Raw genomic sequence first — 14,325 nt, 5'->3', positions numbered from 1 at the left:
TCTTGTGTATATCCAGGTAATTTGAAAATAATATAGTAAAATGAGAAAGTATATTTTACCATGTCAATCAATCAGAAGGTTAACAATGGAAGCAAACAAAAATCTTTTTTATACAAGGTATTATATCTCATACCATACCACTTTATAATCCATTGTATTGTCTACATATTATTAATCCCATCATATCTACCAAACCATGCTCAAGAAATGAACAATACATGAAATCAAGAAAAGAAGGGGGGAGAAGGGCCACGTGGCATCATGTCCGAAACCTATAAAGACCAATAAAAATCAAAGCTTGGGAAAATAAAATCAATCGGAAAAAGCAAAATGGTGAGTTTAGTGGTGGCGACCACCTCCGATCCGGCGTCGATCAACCCAGCCAAGGCCCTGTTGACCATGCCGGGGTGGCAGCCGGGACCCACCTTGGAGGGTGGCATTAGGAGCTTCAAGTGTGGCGATTGCGTGCGAATACTGGAACACGACAAGAGCATAATAGTGGAGGATGATCTGGATCTAAGGTGGGAGGCCGCCACCGGAGAGACGGTGGATGAAATCATGTTTCTCTCCAAACACGTCGCCGCTTCCAACTGCCCCGCCCTCACCATCCACCCTATAGGTTTCCCACTTTTGTTTCCTAACGCACTGTGTGTACTCCATGCTTGTGGGATTTACTTCCGACATTAGAATGTGACTTGATGTGTTTAATGTATGATTATGTTTATGTTTTAGGATAATTATGACTATGGTTTTAGTTTAGTGACATTTAATGCATGGGATTGTTTGGATTGGGGGTGCTTAATCATGGGCTTGTATCATTGTTCTATGATTTCTTGTTTTACTTTTAGCACTGTAATCATGATAAGCTAGAATGTTGATTGAGGTGGTTGGAATTTCGATATCAGGCTCCATCTTTTGGCCATTGGTGAACATATTGTTTCGAATCTTTAGATTTATGCTTTAGTGTTATATTAGCAGAATACGGGAATTATTGGTATGTATTAAGTTGTATAATATGATGAATTGGTTAGGAGTACCACATATGAAGGAAGGGGATGTTCTACCGCAAGGAGGAAGACCAGGATGGGCAGCGCCGCCATCTCCACGAATGGGACCTTGGCTGATCCTCTTGAAGAAGATTGCCGAATCCCATAATTTATTACCTGAATTTGAGGTTGTCTATATCCATTGTTGAAGTCAAGATTCAAGATTTAGCATTTTTATGAAATGTCTTGAACTTTTCGAAACTTCCAAATTGTGAAACAACTTGAGAAATAACAATCAAATGAACTCTTTCTTTGGATTATATAAATCTCTTCCTTCCAATCTGCTGCGGGTTCTGTAAGTCTATTCTTCATAGTTTTGTTTTGCGAGATGCCAAGTAGTTATGTTCGTTTTCGGCTTTTACCAAAAGATAGACAATACCGTTTTGTGTAAGTTCATTATGTTGTGGATTCTTATTATTTGAGCGAGACATTCCATAACGTGCTATGGTGTTTTAATAGCTTATACTAATTTTTTTTTTCTTGAAACGTAGATAACATTCGAGGCAACTCATCACGGGCCTATTTCAACTAGGCCAACCATGTTTATCGAGATCGGTAATATAATCTAATCATTTAACAGTTTCATTGTTACTTTGTTTTCTTGCCTTTTCTTTACTGGATGATTGCTTCACTCTTCCGATTCATTGTCAAACTTTATTTGTGAAAATATTTGTAATTTTTTGCCCTTGATTTCTGATGTAGGTAGCACAGAGGAGTACTGGGGAAGACAGGATGCTGCTCGTGTTGTGGCTCTAGTTGAGTACAAATTAAATCAATTTTCATCAAGATTCTTGAGTTAGATCCTCCCTAATATCTAGCTTCACTTTATTATATATGGTGCGGCAAAATGAATAAATCGAGATGAAAATCTGATAAACTCTCTGTATGATTGTGTGCGTCTGTTTTATGGCAAGTATGATTTCCATTGTACTGCATATGCGTTACAAGCAACTATAATAATGAAAGGAAAAATGTTCTCTGTATTCAATTAAGTTGTTTTGACCATTAATTTCGTCTTTCTTTTAGTTACAAATGCATTTCTTGGTTTTGTAGTTAATTTGGGAAGGACTAGGTCTTGAAGAACATGCTCCTGTTGGAACTTGGAGCAGGTAGTCTTTTTGTATAATGCCATGTTACTCAATATTTTCCCTGAATTTTATTAATGCGAAAACATTTCGTTTCAGTTTTCGCGTTTACATAATTGGATATTAAATCTCAAAATAATCTTTTATCGTGGATCTATTGCATTATATCTGCATCCACTGAATTGTTTACGGATCCATCCAGGAACATATTTAAGGTTCGACTTTTAAGCATATATTTTTGTGCATAAATTTTTCTTAGAAGAATTTTTTTTACAGTAAAAATGAAAATAATAAAGTACTGCTTGGGATTGGAGGAGGGCATTATGTACCGCGGCACATGGATGTAATACTGTAAGTCGATTTCGGGCACTGTTATATTTGTGTTCTGTTTGATATATTCCAGCTTGTTTCTTCGATTCACTTAGTTCATACGAGCTGATATTTTGATGCACTTTTGAAGATTGTCAGGATGCTAGGATGAGCTTTATTAGCACAAAAACATGGAGCTTAAGCAACTTCCTATTTGTTTTACAACCGCGAAGCTAACTTTCTCGTTTAATTTGGAACAATCATAGGAAGGAGAGAGTTTGGGTCGGCCATCTTCTTTCTGGATATTCATTGCCAATGGAAGATCCGGGACAGTCAAATGCAAAAACTACCGCGGAAAGTATTGGAGGGACATGGAAAGAAGCCATTAAAGTTGCTTTTAATGCTACTAAAGCAGCTTTCCCCGGAGGAGAAATTCTAGCTCACCTTGATCACAAGTAAGTCATGCTGTCATATATTTATATATATATTCAGGGCCGGCCAGTAATTTAGTCATGGATGGTGCGCCTTGATGTAGTGGAGGAGACGAGAGGGGATTGCCCCCAATCGACTCCTCGCCAAGCCCACGACTTTATATGTTACTATGATTATTTGAGTCTGAGAATGAACATAAACAACTGTTACAACAGGATTAGAGCGTGAATTGATGATATTAATCGAAAGTAAAACGTTGCCTTTACTTATTAATATTTGAGAGGATTTACGAGCGATTATCGGGTGCAGGAGTTTCAAGAGTTGGCAAAAGAATGCCATTGTAGATTTTCTTGGTAAACAGAGTATCAAAATTGGGAAACCAGCTGACTTCCATTGATTCTCGGAGCACAAACTGATGTTGGAATAATAATTTATTAGAGGAGTTGCTATTTGATAATATTTGCCATAAAACAGGCTGAATGAAGCATATGATTGTTTCAAAGTGTATTTGTAGGTGCACCAATATTAGCTGAAGGATAGGGGAAACTTCGTTTTATGTATGAAAAAATATTTAAATTTCACATATACTCATGGCTCTGTACGTATTACGTGTTTGTATAGTGATTTCTGTTAGTAAAGTTTTTTTTATGATTTTTTTCGAGTTTGCATCATTTAAATATAAATGAGGGAGAACTTATATCAAAAATAAAACTTTTTATATGTGATTTTTTATAAGACTGTTAATATATAGATTTTTTGAGAAAGGTTATTTTGATTATTTTAGTATGTTATTATTTTCTACATTATTATTAAAGGTAAATTAACTTTTAGTCTCCAAACCAAATAAGTTTTGTTCTGAACTCCTTGGTGAGAGAAAAGTTTTTCAAAAATGCCAAAATTACCCTTATTCCCTATTTTATTTTAATTGATCTTCCAGCGCTTTCAAAATGATATCAGAGCTTAAGGTTGATTTATTTCAAACACAGTATTTATTATTATAAAGAAACATAATGTTTGAGAAGGAGAATTTTGAAAAAATTATGAATCCGAACTTATGTTCGAGAAAAATAATTTACAAGATCTATTCCAATATTTTGGAATATACACAAGTTCATCTAATCCTGGTTAGATATCAAGAACAGAAAGGGACGCTACAGCATCCTCAGGTAAATTCTCAGGTAAACTTATGATTCAAGCAAATAAGTTTCTGGAGATAGTACCAGACTCCTCTAAGCTCTCTTTAGATCTTAGGGAAATCCAGAAAATCGTACAAAATTATGGCAATATGTTATACTTTGTACCCCAACGAGTTGAAGAAATCCTTAAAAACCAGGAAGAAATTATTGGAATATTAAAGGATATTCAAACAAGAATTCAGAAACTAGAACAACAACCAAGTTCTAGTAAAAGAACTTCAGGAGGATGGTTACCACCATCATTTGGTATTGAACCTTTGTTACACCAACAAGAGAAGGCCAGAGTGGTGTCAAAACCATTGACTGAAGAAGAAAAGATGATCAATCTCAGTAAATCTGTCTCAGAAAAGAAATTAATCTGATGACAACTTTAGAAAGGATTGGTCTGGAGGATCTACAAGAGCTTGCGGAATTTTTCGCAAATCTCAAAGTTGTAGATCTAAAGATGAACACAGCAGGAGGTGAAATACCTTCTATAACTTGGTCATCTTCTCAGGAACCACCAAGGGAAAGTGTGAGATCTCAGAATATTAACATGAGAGAATCTCAATCTGATTTCCATACTGGTGGAGGAGCACACCCAGGGGGAACAAGGACAAGGAGAAGTCAAATTCCCTTGCACCAAACACCCTATGGGAAAACTGTTCTAGATCCTATACATCCTTACGGGGTTATGCTTAACCTTGATGTATTAGACTTCAAAAACAGAGAAGATCTCATAGATGATTGGACATCTGCTATGAGAATCGCAGCAGGAACACTTGATCTCAACAAAGAAGGATCCATTAAACTTTTAGAAATGAGTCTTATGGTATCAGTGAAAATTGCTTGGGATATGACTTCATTAGAAATGAAAGAGTCAGTCCTAGCTAGTGAATCTCTTAGTGAGATCGCTGGAAAAATGGCTACCCTATTTAAAGCACAATTTATAGGGGTAGACTATTTTAACAGTCAAGATACAGAGAAGAGGAAGAAATATACTCAAGCTCTGTATAATCTTGAATTACACGATATATGTTTGGTGGATGAATACATTATGTTATTCACTAAATATAGATGGAATTCAGGAGTAGAAGAAGATATAGCTATGCAGCTTTTCTTCGCAAAAATGTCAAGTCCCTGGAGAGAAATGCTCATAAGGGAATATGTACCTGGAAATCCAGATACGTTGGCAAGAAGAGCCTCTTTCCTCAAAGGAAAATTGACAGAATGGTGTCACATGACAGCATTACAAAAGAATTACAAACTCTTAAGGGGTATCAACAAAAGAACTCCTTTGTGTTGTAAAGAAAATGATCTTCCAACAATTATTGGAAGCAAACCACATATGTATAAGAGGAAAAGTTTTAGGACTCATCCTTATGCTTGAAGTGGAAGAAGTTCTTGGAAACCAAGAACTGTTTGGTCTAGATAGAAAGCCAGATTTTACAAATCTGGACAAAGAAGTGGACCAACAAGAAGTAGGATATCATCCCAAGCATCGAGTATATCTCGGAGCATAGGAAGAGCACCTACGAAGAAAACTTTCAGAAGAGCTCATACTAGAGCTAATGAAAGTTTCAAGGATTGTAATTGCTGGACATGTGGAGCAAAAGGTCATATCTCGACCAACTGTCCAGAAAATGAAAAAAGAGGTATTAAACGCTTCGATCCAACCCCGGACATTGAAGAAACAGTTTATTACCAAGATCTTATTCAGGTATACCGATTTGAGGACATTGCCTCAGATGAAAGTATATATGAAGAAGAAGAAGTCTTAAGTCAGGAAGAATCTGATGGAACATAATCGGAATCGGACTGAGGACGAGGTGTTTCGACATGAAACACATGAGGATTTGTCTGGGTTTTTTAGTCAGACAACAATATCTCATAACATGGTCCAAAGGATCATGAGAAAAAATCCTAGTCTACAGAGATATTAAGGATTCTCTACAGGACATGTAGAAAAGTTCTTAGGAAGTCTTGGCCTAAAAAACAGAAAGCATCATCTAATCTATAAAGTTTCTAGAAGGGAAATGACAATCCCGATGGAACTTACGGGAAATAGAATGGAGATGCAGTTAATTCCTTTTGAAGAAATTAATGAGGAATTACAAAAACTCAAGATAGAAGTAGCAAAGACTATATTCTGGATTCATATCGGAGCAATCCAGATTATGATAAAGGCTACTTTCAAAGAAGGGATAGATTCACCTATTGATATTGCTATATGCGATAAAAGAATGGGGAATCTACAAGATTCAGTACTGGGAATAATCTCAGGAAATCTCTGTGTAGGAAAGATTGTAGGAGTAATTTATCCAAGGATAGCCTACAACTTGGCAGATCGAGATTTCAGCCGAGCCTTGACATTACATCAGAATTTCAAGGAAAAAAGGCTGATGAAAGAAGGTAATAGACCATATTCTATTACTTATTAGATTTCATATGCTCTATCTAATACACATAATTCAGAGTTGTTTATTAGAAATGAGTTCATTGAAATACCCGAGACTTTCGGAAAAGTTGCTCAGGCAATTTATCCAAAACGAGTAGAGTTTCCTTTGATACAGGAAACAGATATCCAAATACAAGACAAACCGATTCTACAAAAGAATCAAAGTCTTAGATTGGAATCAAGAAGACTATCTTTTCAGGGAGATAGGATTACTAGTTACAGGTGGGAAAAAACATCTATCCAAGAAATCCAACAGGAGCCGAAAAGCTTTTCAACCATGGGAAAGCTCAAATGCCTAGAAGGGTGGAAAAAAGTAGAAATAGTATTTGATATTACGAAGCAAAGGAATCAATTTCCTTGTAATTCAATATACTATTTGGAACAACCTGTGATAAGAACTTACCAAGGACTGATTAATATCGCAGAATTGGAAGTTCATATTCAAGGAATTCCAGGGAAAGAATCAGATCAACTGATTCTTGGAATAGAGTTTCTAGAGGAACACAAACCTTGGAAACGTCTAGAATATGGAATGGAGTTTATGGCAAATGATAAAATGTGGAAAATTCAATGATCACAAGCCCATTCTCTATATACATTCCAGTAGGAATGTTATATGAACAATATAAGGCAGAATATTTTGCTGCTTATATTGATTCAGGTGCTGGAATCTGTACAGCAAAACGAGGAGTTTTTCCAAATAATTTGGAAGAAGAATTACCAAAGATTACTGGAAGAGATTTTTCCAGAAGAATCTTAATCTTATGTAAAGGGATTAAGATGACTGAAATCAGGATTGGTGGTGCTGGACAAACACCTTGGTACAAGGTTAAAACATCACCAATTTATTTTCATGATACAGGAGCTGACATACTGTTAGGAAATAATTTCCTACAAATGTTCAAATCCTATATTCAAGAAAATGAAATTAGAAGATTAGTGTTCACAACACCACGTGATCACAAAATCATAGTCCAGAGACTACGAGAAGCATTTTACAAAAAATTGCCGATCCAGTTTCGTAGCAAGCGTGGTGATGAAGGAAAAATTCTGAACCCAAAAATGAAGGATTCTAGACGGTTTGGAGAAACAATGTTCCAGTTAAGAGCAGATCAAGATCTCCAACCAGAAGATATAGAATGTCTTAGGATAACTCTATATAGAAATGAAGTAGAGTTTGAATCTAAGGTATCATTGGAAGATGTCAAGAAGAGGATCAAAGAAAATTACAATGAAGATCCCTTGGCATGGTGGGACAGAAATCAACTCAAAGTTTGCCTTAAAATTAAGGAAGGCAAAGAGTATGAATTTGTCCGTTGTAAGCCTATCCCAATGAATATCATTGATCAAAGGGATATGCAGATTATAATCAAGGAACATTTGGACCTTAGTTTAATCAAAGCAGATATGTCACCATATAGCAGTCCAGGTTTTCTGGTAAATCATGGTGAGATAAAACGAGGTAAACCCAGATTGGTTATTAATAATCAAGAAATTAATAAGATTCTGGAGTTTGATGTGTATTTTATACCCAGTAGAGAACACTTGATTAGTTGCATACGCAACGCCAAGATATTCTCTAAGTTCGACTGTAAATCTGGATTTTATCAAATTCGGATGCAGGAAGAAAGCAAGAAATTCATAGCTTTCTCTACACCTCAAGAACATTATATCTGGGAAGTCTACCAATGGGATTGACTAATTCACCTCAGATATTTCAAAGAAAGATGGATAATATTTTTAAAGATTATTTTAAATTTATGTTTGTCTATATTGATGATGTGTTAATAGCATCTAAAAATATGGAAGAACATATCAAATATTTAGAAATTTTCTTTAAGGTTTGTAAACAAGAAGGACTGGTTTTATCTGAAAAGAAAGCAGTCATTGCCACAAGAAAGATCGAATTTCTACGGATAGAAATCGACGAGTCTGGAATAATTTTGCAAGATCATATTGTAGAGAAAGTGCAAAATTTTCCAAACGAGTTAAAAAAAAAAGAAACAACTTCAAAGTTTTCTGGGAGTTGTTAATTTTGTTGGGATGTTTATTAAAAACCTAGAAAAATACAGGAAATTGTTTAGTCCATTATTAAAGAAAAAACAAGATTTATATGGACAAAAGAACACACAGAAGGACTTGTCTATTTAAAGGAGATTTGTAAGAATCTTTCAAAATTGGCTATTACTCAAGATGAAGATGATCTGGTATTGTATACCGATGCCAGTGATCATTGGTGGGCTGCAGTTTTAACAAAGCTCACACCCAAAGGAGAACAACCATGCAGATATTGTAGTTGTTTATTCTCAGATGCAGAAGCCATCAGATGGCATATCAACGAGAAAGAATTCTATGCAGTAAAAATGGCTTTTAAAAAATGGCCATTATTTTTACTTGCAAAGAAATTTACTTTGAAAGTTGATAATACACAGGTAAAAGCTTTCTTAAGGAATAGAATTGAGTCTAAACCTGATAAGGCCAGATTATTAAGATGGCATGCACTATGTCATAATTATATTTTTTATATTGTGATAATAAAATCTCATGAAAATATTCTTGCAGATTTTTTAACAAGAGATGGACAGCGGTGATATCGATGACATCATCAAAATGCAGAGGCATTTGAGGGAACACCTTGAAATGCTTCAAAATAAGTTTAACAAGTTGGTCTTAAACGCAGAAGTTGCGGGAAGACTACAACAAGCCGATAAGAGAGTTGTCTCTGATCGAATTACAGGATGTTTAAAGGCTTATACTCAGTTATGGTCTGTAACACAAAGGCCTATCCTCCAAGGCGTTGAGAAGCCATTGATTTCCCAAATGGAGAGTTTTCGAGTACAGAACTCTATACCTGGAGCAGGGGATTCAAATATCCCTAGCACAAGTGTTAAGTCGGGATCATCTCCAAATGAGTCGGCTGAAACAAAAATTTAGACTCCTGATCCTTATCTTGAGTCCTCAAGTCAACCCTTCATCTCGGGGATTGAAGAGGGAGAGATCAACCTTAGGCCTCGTACTGACAAAGACAAATCTAAGGTTGGTACTAATGAAGTTGCAATTTCTCCATTTCAGGTTTATCAACAGAACTGGGAGAAATTAAAAACAAGAGTTGGCATTAACCCAGCTACCAATAGGGTTGATGTTTCAGGAAAATATCCTAGGGTATGGATGAAACCTAATTCATATCCCAAGAAGGTCAAATCCTGGTATGAACGGGGCTCTTGCCCAGTTTTTCGGAAATCTCAGGACTATCTAAATGGATTCAGGAAGCTGTTCATGAAACTTGGGCGAATCACGATTATTTGTCCAGAAGAGATGTTTTGGAGCTATACTTTTTCAATGCAGCACCAGAAGCAGCAGGAAAAGGCGCACACGAATCCTTTCATTTTATCAAGTTAAGGAGGCCAGATACAAATATTCAGAAATTTATCAAGGACCCTCCGACAGAAGAAACACACCTGATTGCTTCAATAACAGAGGACGATATTTCAACCAGAAGAGCATGGGGTTTATGGGTCTGTCTCGCTGAGATGGACAAAGTCAAGTTTCCATTTAAGTTTTGTCAAAATTCTTTAAATGGATCGTTCCTGTTAAATAATATGACAGGAAAAACCACAAGTTTTGCAAAAGAAATATTTGAAAAGAAAAAAAATCTTCTGTGGAATAGCAAGCTGCCGGCAAGTAAAGAAACTCGCCGAAAATTCTGTAATATGGCACATGTAGGAAGATGGTCAGAAAACATCTGCCCTGAATGCCAGAATCAGAAAGAACCGGAGTTCGGTAAAGGATTCAAACCGAGATCTGATCGGAAACATTTTACCGAAACAAGGACAAGTGGAGAAGGACCACAATCATATTTTCCCCAAGGATATAAAAAACCAAAGATTCCTCGATAAAGCTAAAGTGGACATGTGATCAAACCCACTAAAGAAAACAGGACCACCATGTGAGTGGAAAAAACAGGACCACCAATAATCGGTGGAAAATGACAAAGGACATTGGATTTTTTATCTTTAAAGATAAAGAAAATCTTATAAAAAGACAAGAACACTGGACCCAAAAATCATACTATAAATAAGGGTAAATGGGAACCAGTAAACCACACCAGAAAGAAACCTAAAGAAAATGCATTATACATATCTAAAGGTTTTAAAAAGAAGAATCAAGTATAAGAGAGATCAGGCGAAAGCTCTTAGATGACTAATCCAACATTTTCAGGAAAAAGGAAATGAGATTACAACGGATCTCTTACAAACTCATCTTTACTAGTATCACGGAGAAATAAAAGAAGATGAGAAGTTGATGTCTAGATTAATAACCTAGAAAAGGACGAGGAGGGACCATCTTAAAAGGACCACTCAACCACTACATGGTCCCAAGGCAAGCTGTAAAGGTTTATCAAGATTTGAAATCCGAGTTTCAAATTCGAAGAAACCTTCTATAAATAAGATAGGAAGAAAGAAGTGAAGATCATCGAACATTTTCCTCATTTCTTTCAACAAATAAATTGTAATATTTATCTTTCTAATTTATGTGTTTTTCAAGTTCGGCTACTATAAGTAGCTAAACAAGTTTCTCCTCATCTACAGGAGGTTTCAATGTAATAATAAATGTTTATGTTTGAATAAAAGAGATCTTTGCTCTTAGCCCCTCTCATGTATCATTTTCAAAATTTTATCTTTTATTGTACATCATAAGGTAGGAAACGAATTAGTGTTGTGCCAAGTGCTGCTGAAGGAATCTGCATCAGTAACCATCGGTTGCGATCGCGTGGTTGGACTGTGAGGAGCAGTTTGTAAAATACGGTCGATATAACCCGGTGGTACTCCGATCAAAGAGGTAAAAGATTTAATTTATTTTATGTAATCATGATGATCTTTTAATTCAAAAAAAATCAATTATTAAAATATAAGGATGAGGGGTATTTTGGGAAAATAGGGAGTGGAAGTAAAGTTGAAAAATTTTAGGGAGTGATTGGTAAGTTGTCCTATTATTAATCAGAATAAATGCTGTAACAGAGCCACATAGGTATGTTTGGTTCTTTAAAGATACAAGTTTTTGGCTATTTTAATGTTTATAATTATTTTTTGTTTAATTACTGTAATGGGGATATTTTGACAATTTTATAAATGAGGCATCAGAATTAAAGGGACTAATACGCAAATATACGAACTTCCCAGAGACATCATGCGTGCATCAACTGAAACTTGCAGGACAAACGGACAGTCCGAAATTATTAAAATTTGGTGTCACGTAAATGATTAACATTTAAACAAATTCTCATTATTTAAATTGATTAGAAAATGCGATATTTTAAAGTTAAAATAAAAATCCAAACATTAATTTTAAAAATGAAATTTTAAATAAAAATACCATAGACATTTGTTTTTATGAGAAAATCAAATTATAAGATGGCAACATGAAATTTAATTATTAGTAGGTTTCTCATTAAACGGATTTATTTCTGTGAGGCGATTGACTCGGTATATATTTGAAATGAAAATTAATATATTTAGCGTAAAAAAATATTTTTTTATGAGTCGAGTCGGTTAAGAGTTCGTCTCAGTCGGTTAAGAATTCGTCTCACAAAATATGCCATGAGACGGTAGTTTTTGTTTAATTATTGGGTTTTATGAGATAATTTGATCAGATTATTTCTAATCATAGGATTCGTGGGGATTAGAGTATGAAATACATATGCATTAAAAACCCTAATTTAAATTAGCATAAAATTTCACAAGTTTTCAGTTTTCACAACATATAATCATATCATATTGAAGTTTATATGTTGAATGGTTGACAAACGTACTTTATTTGTGAATATATTAAATAATATTAAGTTTATTATAATCGAAACTTTGAGTTATTTGGATTTAATGTATCTCAACCTTTGATGAACCAAAGATGAATAAATAAAACCTATGTATGAGTTATAATCTTTAAATAACATGTAACAAACATTATTTTATATTAATATCTATATAAGAAGTGCTTGTTATTTTACTAAAAGTTATAGTAAGTAATAATTGTGCAATCCTAATATTTTAAATATTACAAAAGCCTAACCGACAAGTGTAGACTTAGCAGAAACGATTATTGGCTCATCGTATCTTAACAATTTTCTCTTCAATAATTACATTAATTGTAATCCACGAGAAAAAAACACATGACATTGACTCTAACATCAATTATAAGACCAACATATATACAACTTTGTCAAAAGTTATAGCTAATGATAACACATCACTGCATCAATCGTTCTCCTAATAGGGACCATCATTCCAGTACAACAATATTTCATCATATAATGGAGAGCGCATGAAAAATAGAAGGATTTTCTTGAAAAATGTGGTTGATCTTGAACACTAACTACACCAATTTACATGGGCATCGCTGATTATAGTCTAAGGTATGGTTTTTTTTTTCGGTTTTTTTTTTCCAAATTCTTGATGATTTCAATTGAATCTCTGGAATTTTTGATGACTGCCTTTCACCCATTGAGTAACACGAGCATAATTTTACTTGTTAACATGAATATTAAGAATCTTCAATAAAATAATAACATAGGCTAAGGGAGTGATCCGACATGTTAACCATATTGTATGAATTATAAAAATTAGTGGTACACTACGACTTGGAATAATCAAAGGTCTGACTAAAGCAAAAGAAAATTCGAACATTTCTTTTTTCACATAAAGTGGTGATGACTAATTGACAAATATTATTAAATAATTTGTTTTCGAAAACACGACTTATATATTTTAAAAAATTTGCATGCTTTAGTTTACTCTCAAGTTTTCTTTTAAATGATATGAGAATCCACATCCATTGTTTTTGGTGTGCACTGGATAAATTCTAAACTAACACAATAGTCGACAAACTACGTTAGTGAGGTAGATCGCACTAGCAACCCTGTGTGACAAGTTTATCCGATAAAGTGTTGGCATGAGTAATCGATTTCCTGATAATTCACCAAGCATTTTCCTACTCCAACCACTCAGATACCAATCAACGATCTCATTGTATTCTCCTTTCTACTATGTTGTATATGTATTGGAAGAATTTCGTTTGTAATTTGAAAAATCATCTTAGTTAAATATTCTTTTTAATTTGTGACATTTCTTACTTTATTATTATTAATTTTAATAAATGGCGCTAAACATATAGAGAAACAAAATGACCGAATAAATGTTAAAAATAGAAAATATTATAAAAAAAAATCTTTATCAAAGAAAGATTATGTTTTGAAACCTTTTCATTTAACTGAATTTTTTTTTCAATTGTTATTCTTTCCAAATATACCAGAAGAAAAAACCTTAATCTCTCATGGTCGAACGACGCATGGATACAAATATACTCAGAAGGTAAAATTAGTTATGGAATGTAAGCAGTTATGGAATGTAAGCATTCATGGTTGAATTGAGCGCAAACGTCGACTCTGACTGTGTACAGATTGTAACTGCATCCACATTTACGTGAATCCGAACTAGAAGAAAAAACATTCATATAAAACAAGAGCCTAGTTATATTTAATGCTATATTTAATGATATTCTAATTTCAATTGAAAATGTTAGAAAATTTACGTTTTGGTGATTTAATAAGGCTGTTGATCAAATTGATAATTACAGAGCCTAGTTAAACTGAATTCAAGAAAAAAAATGAATATTCACAAGCAAATATTTTCAAAGCTAATCAGAGCCCTACCGACTGCTTAGTCAAATTGATAGTTTATTATTCGAAGGCAAAAATGTTATTGATAGCTAAACTGATCGAAGGACAACTGATTAGAACAGACCGCTTCAATGGATCAGTCATTCTA

The 14,325-nt window shown here is 34.3% G+C and overlaps 1 protein-coding gene across 1 annotated transcript; it reads left to right on the top strand.

Annotated features, from left to right (window-relative positions):
* The first annotated feature begins 201 nt into the window (after positions 1-201).
* On the top strand, positions 202-3,525 carry LOC142523164 (D-aminoacyl-tRNA deacylase). Its single transcript, XM_075626821.1, has 8 exons — positions 202-619; positions 1,032-1,174; positions 1,538-1,601; positions 1,749-1,801; positions 2,100-2,155; positions 2,408-2,482; positions 2,707-2,895; positions 3,182-3,525. The coding sequence occupies exons 1-8, from the start codon at positions 331-333 to the stop codon at positions 3,267-3,269; spliced, it is 957 nt and encodes a 318-aa protein (XP_075482936.1). The 5' UTR covers positions 202-330; the 3' UTR covers positions 3,270-3,525.
* The last annotated feature ends 10,800 nt before the right edge of the window (positions 3,526-14,325 follow it).

Source organism: Primulina tabacum, chromosome 13, assembly GCF_025594145.1.
Source record: "Primulina tabacum isolate GXHZ01 chromosome 13, ASM2559414v2, whole genome shotgun sequence".
In the NCBI taxonomy this organism is placed as follows: Eukaryota; Viridiplantae; Streptophyta; class Magnoliopsida; order Lamiales; family Gesneriaceae; genus Primulina; species Primulina tabacum.
The sequence above is the reverse complement of the archived record's forward strand: the minus strand, read 5'-3'. Positions and strand labels throughout refer to the sequence as shown.

What these genes read in the sequence shown, in the direction of transcription:
- LOC142523164 (XM_075626821.1), top strand. Translation starts at nt 331, where the DNA reads ATGGTGAGTTTAGTGGTGGCGACCACCTCCGATCCGGCGTCGATCAAC. An exon ending in CCTCACCATCCACCCTATAG is followed by an intron (nt 620 to 1,031) that starts GTTTCCCACTTT and finishes TGAATTGGTTAG; the next exon opens with GAGTACCACATATGAAGGAA. An exon ending in CTAGCTCACCTTGATCACAA is followed by an intron (nt 2,896 to 3,181) that starts GTAAGTCATGCT and finishes TATCGGGTGCAG; the next exon opens with GAGTTTCAAGAGTTGGCAAA.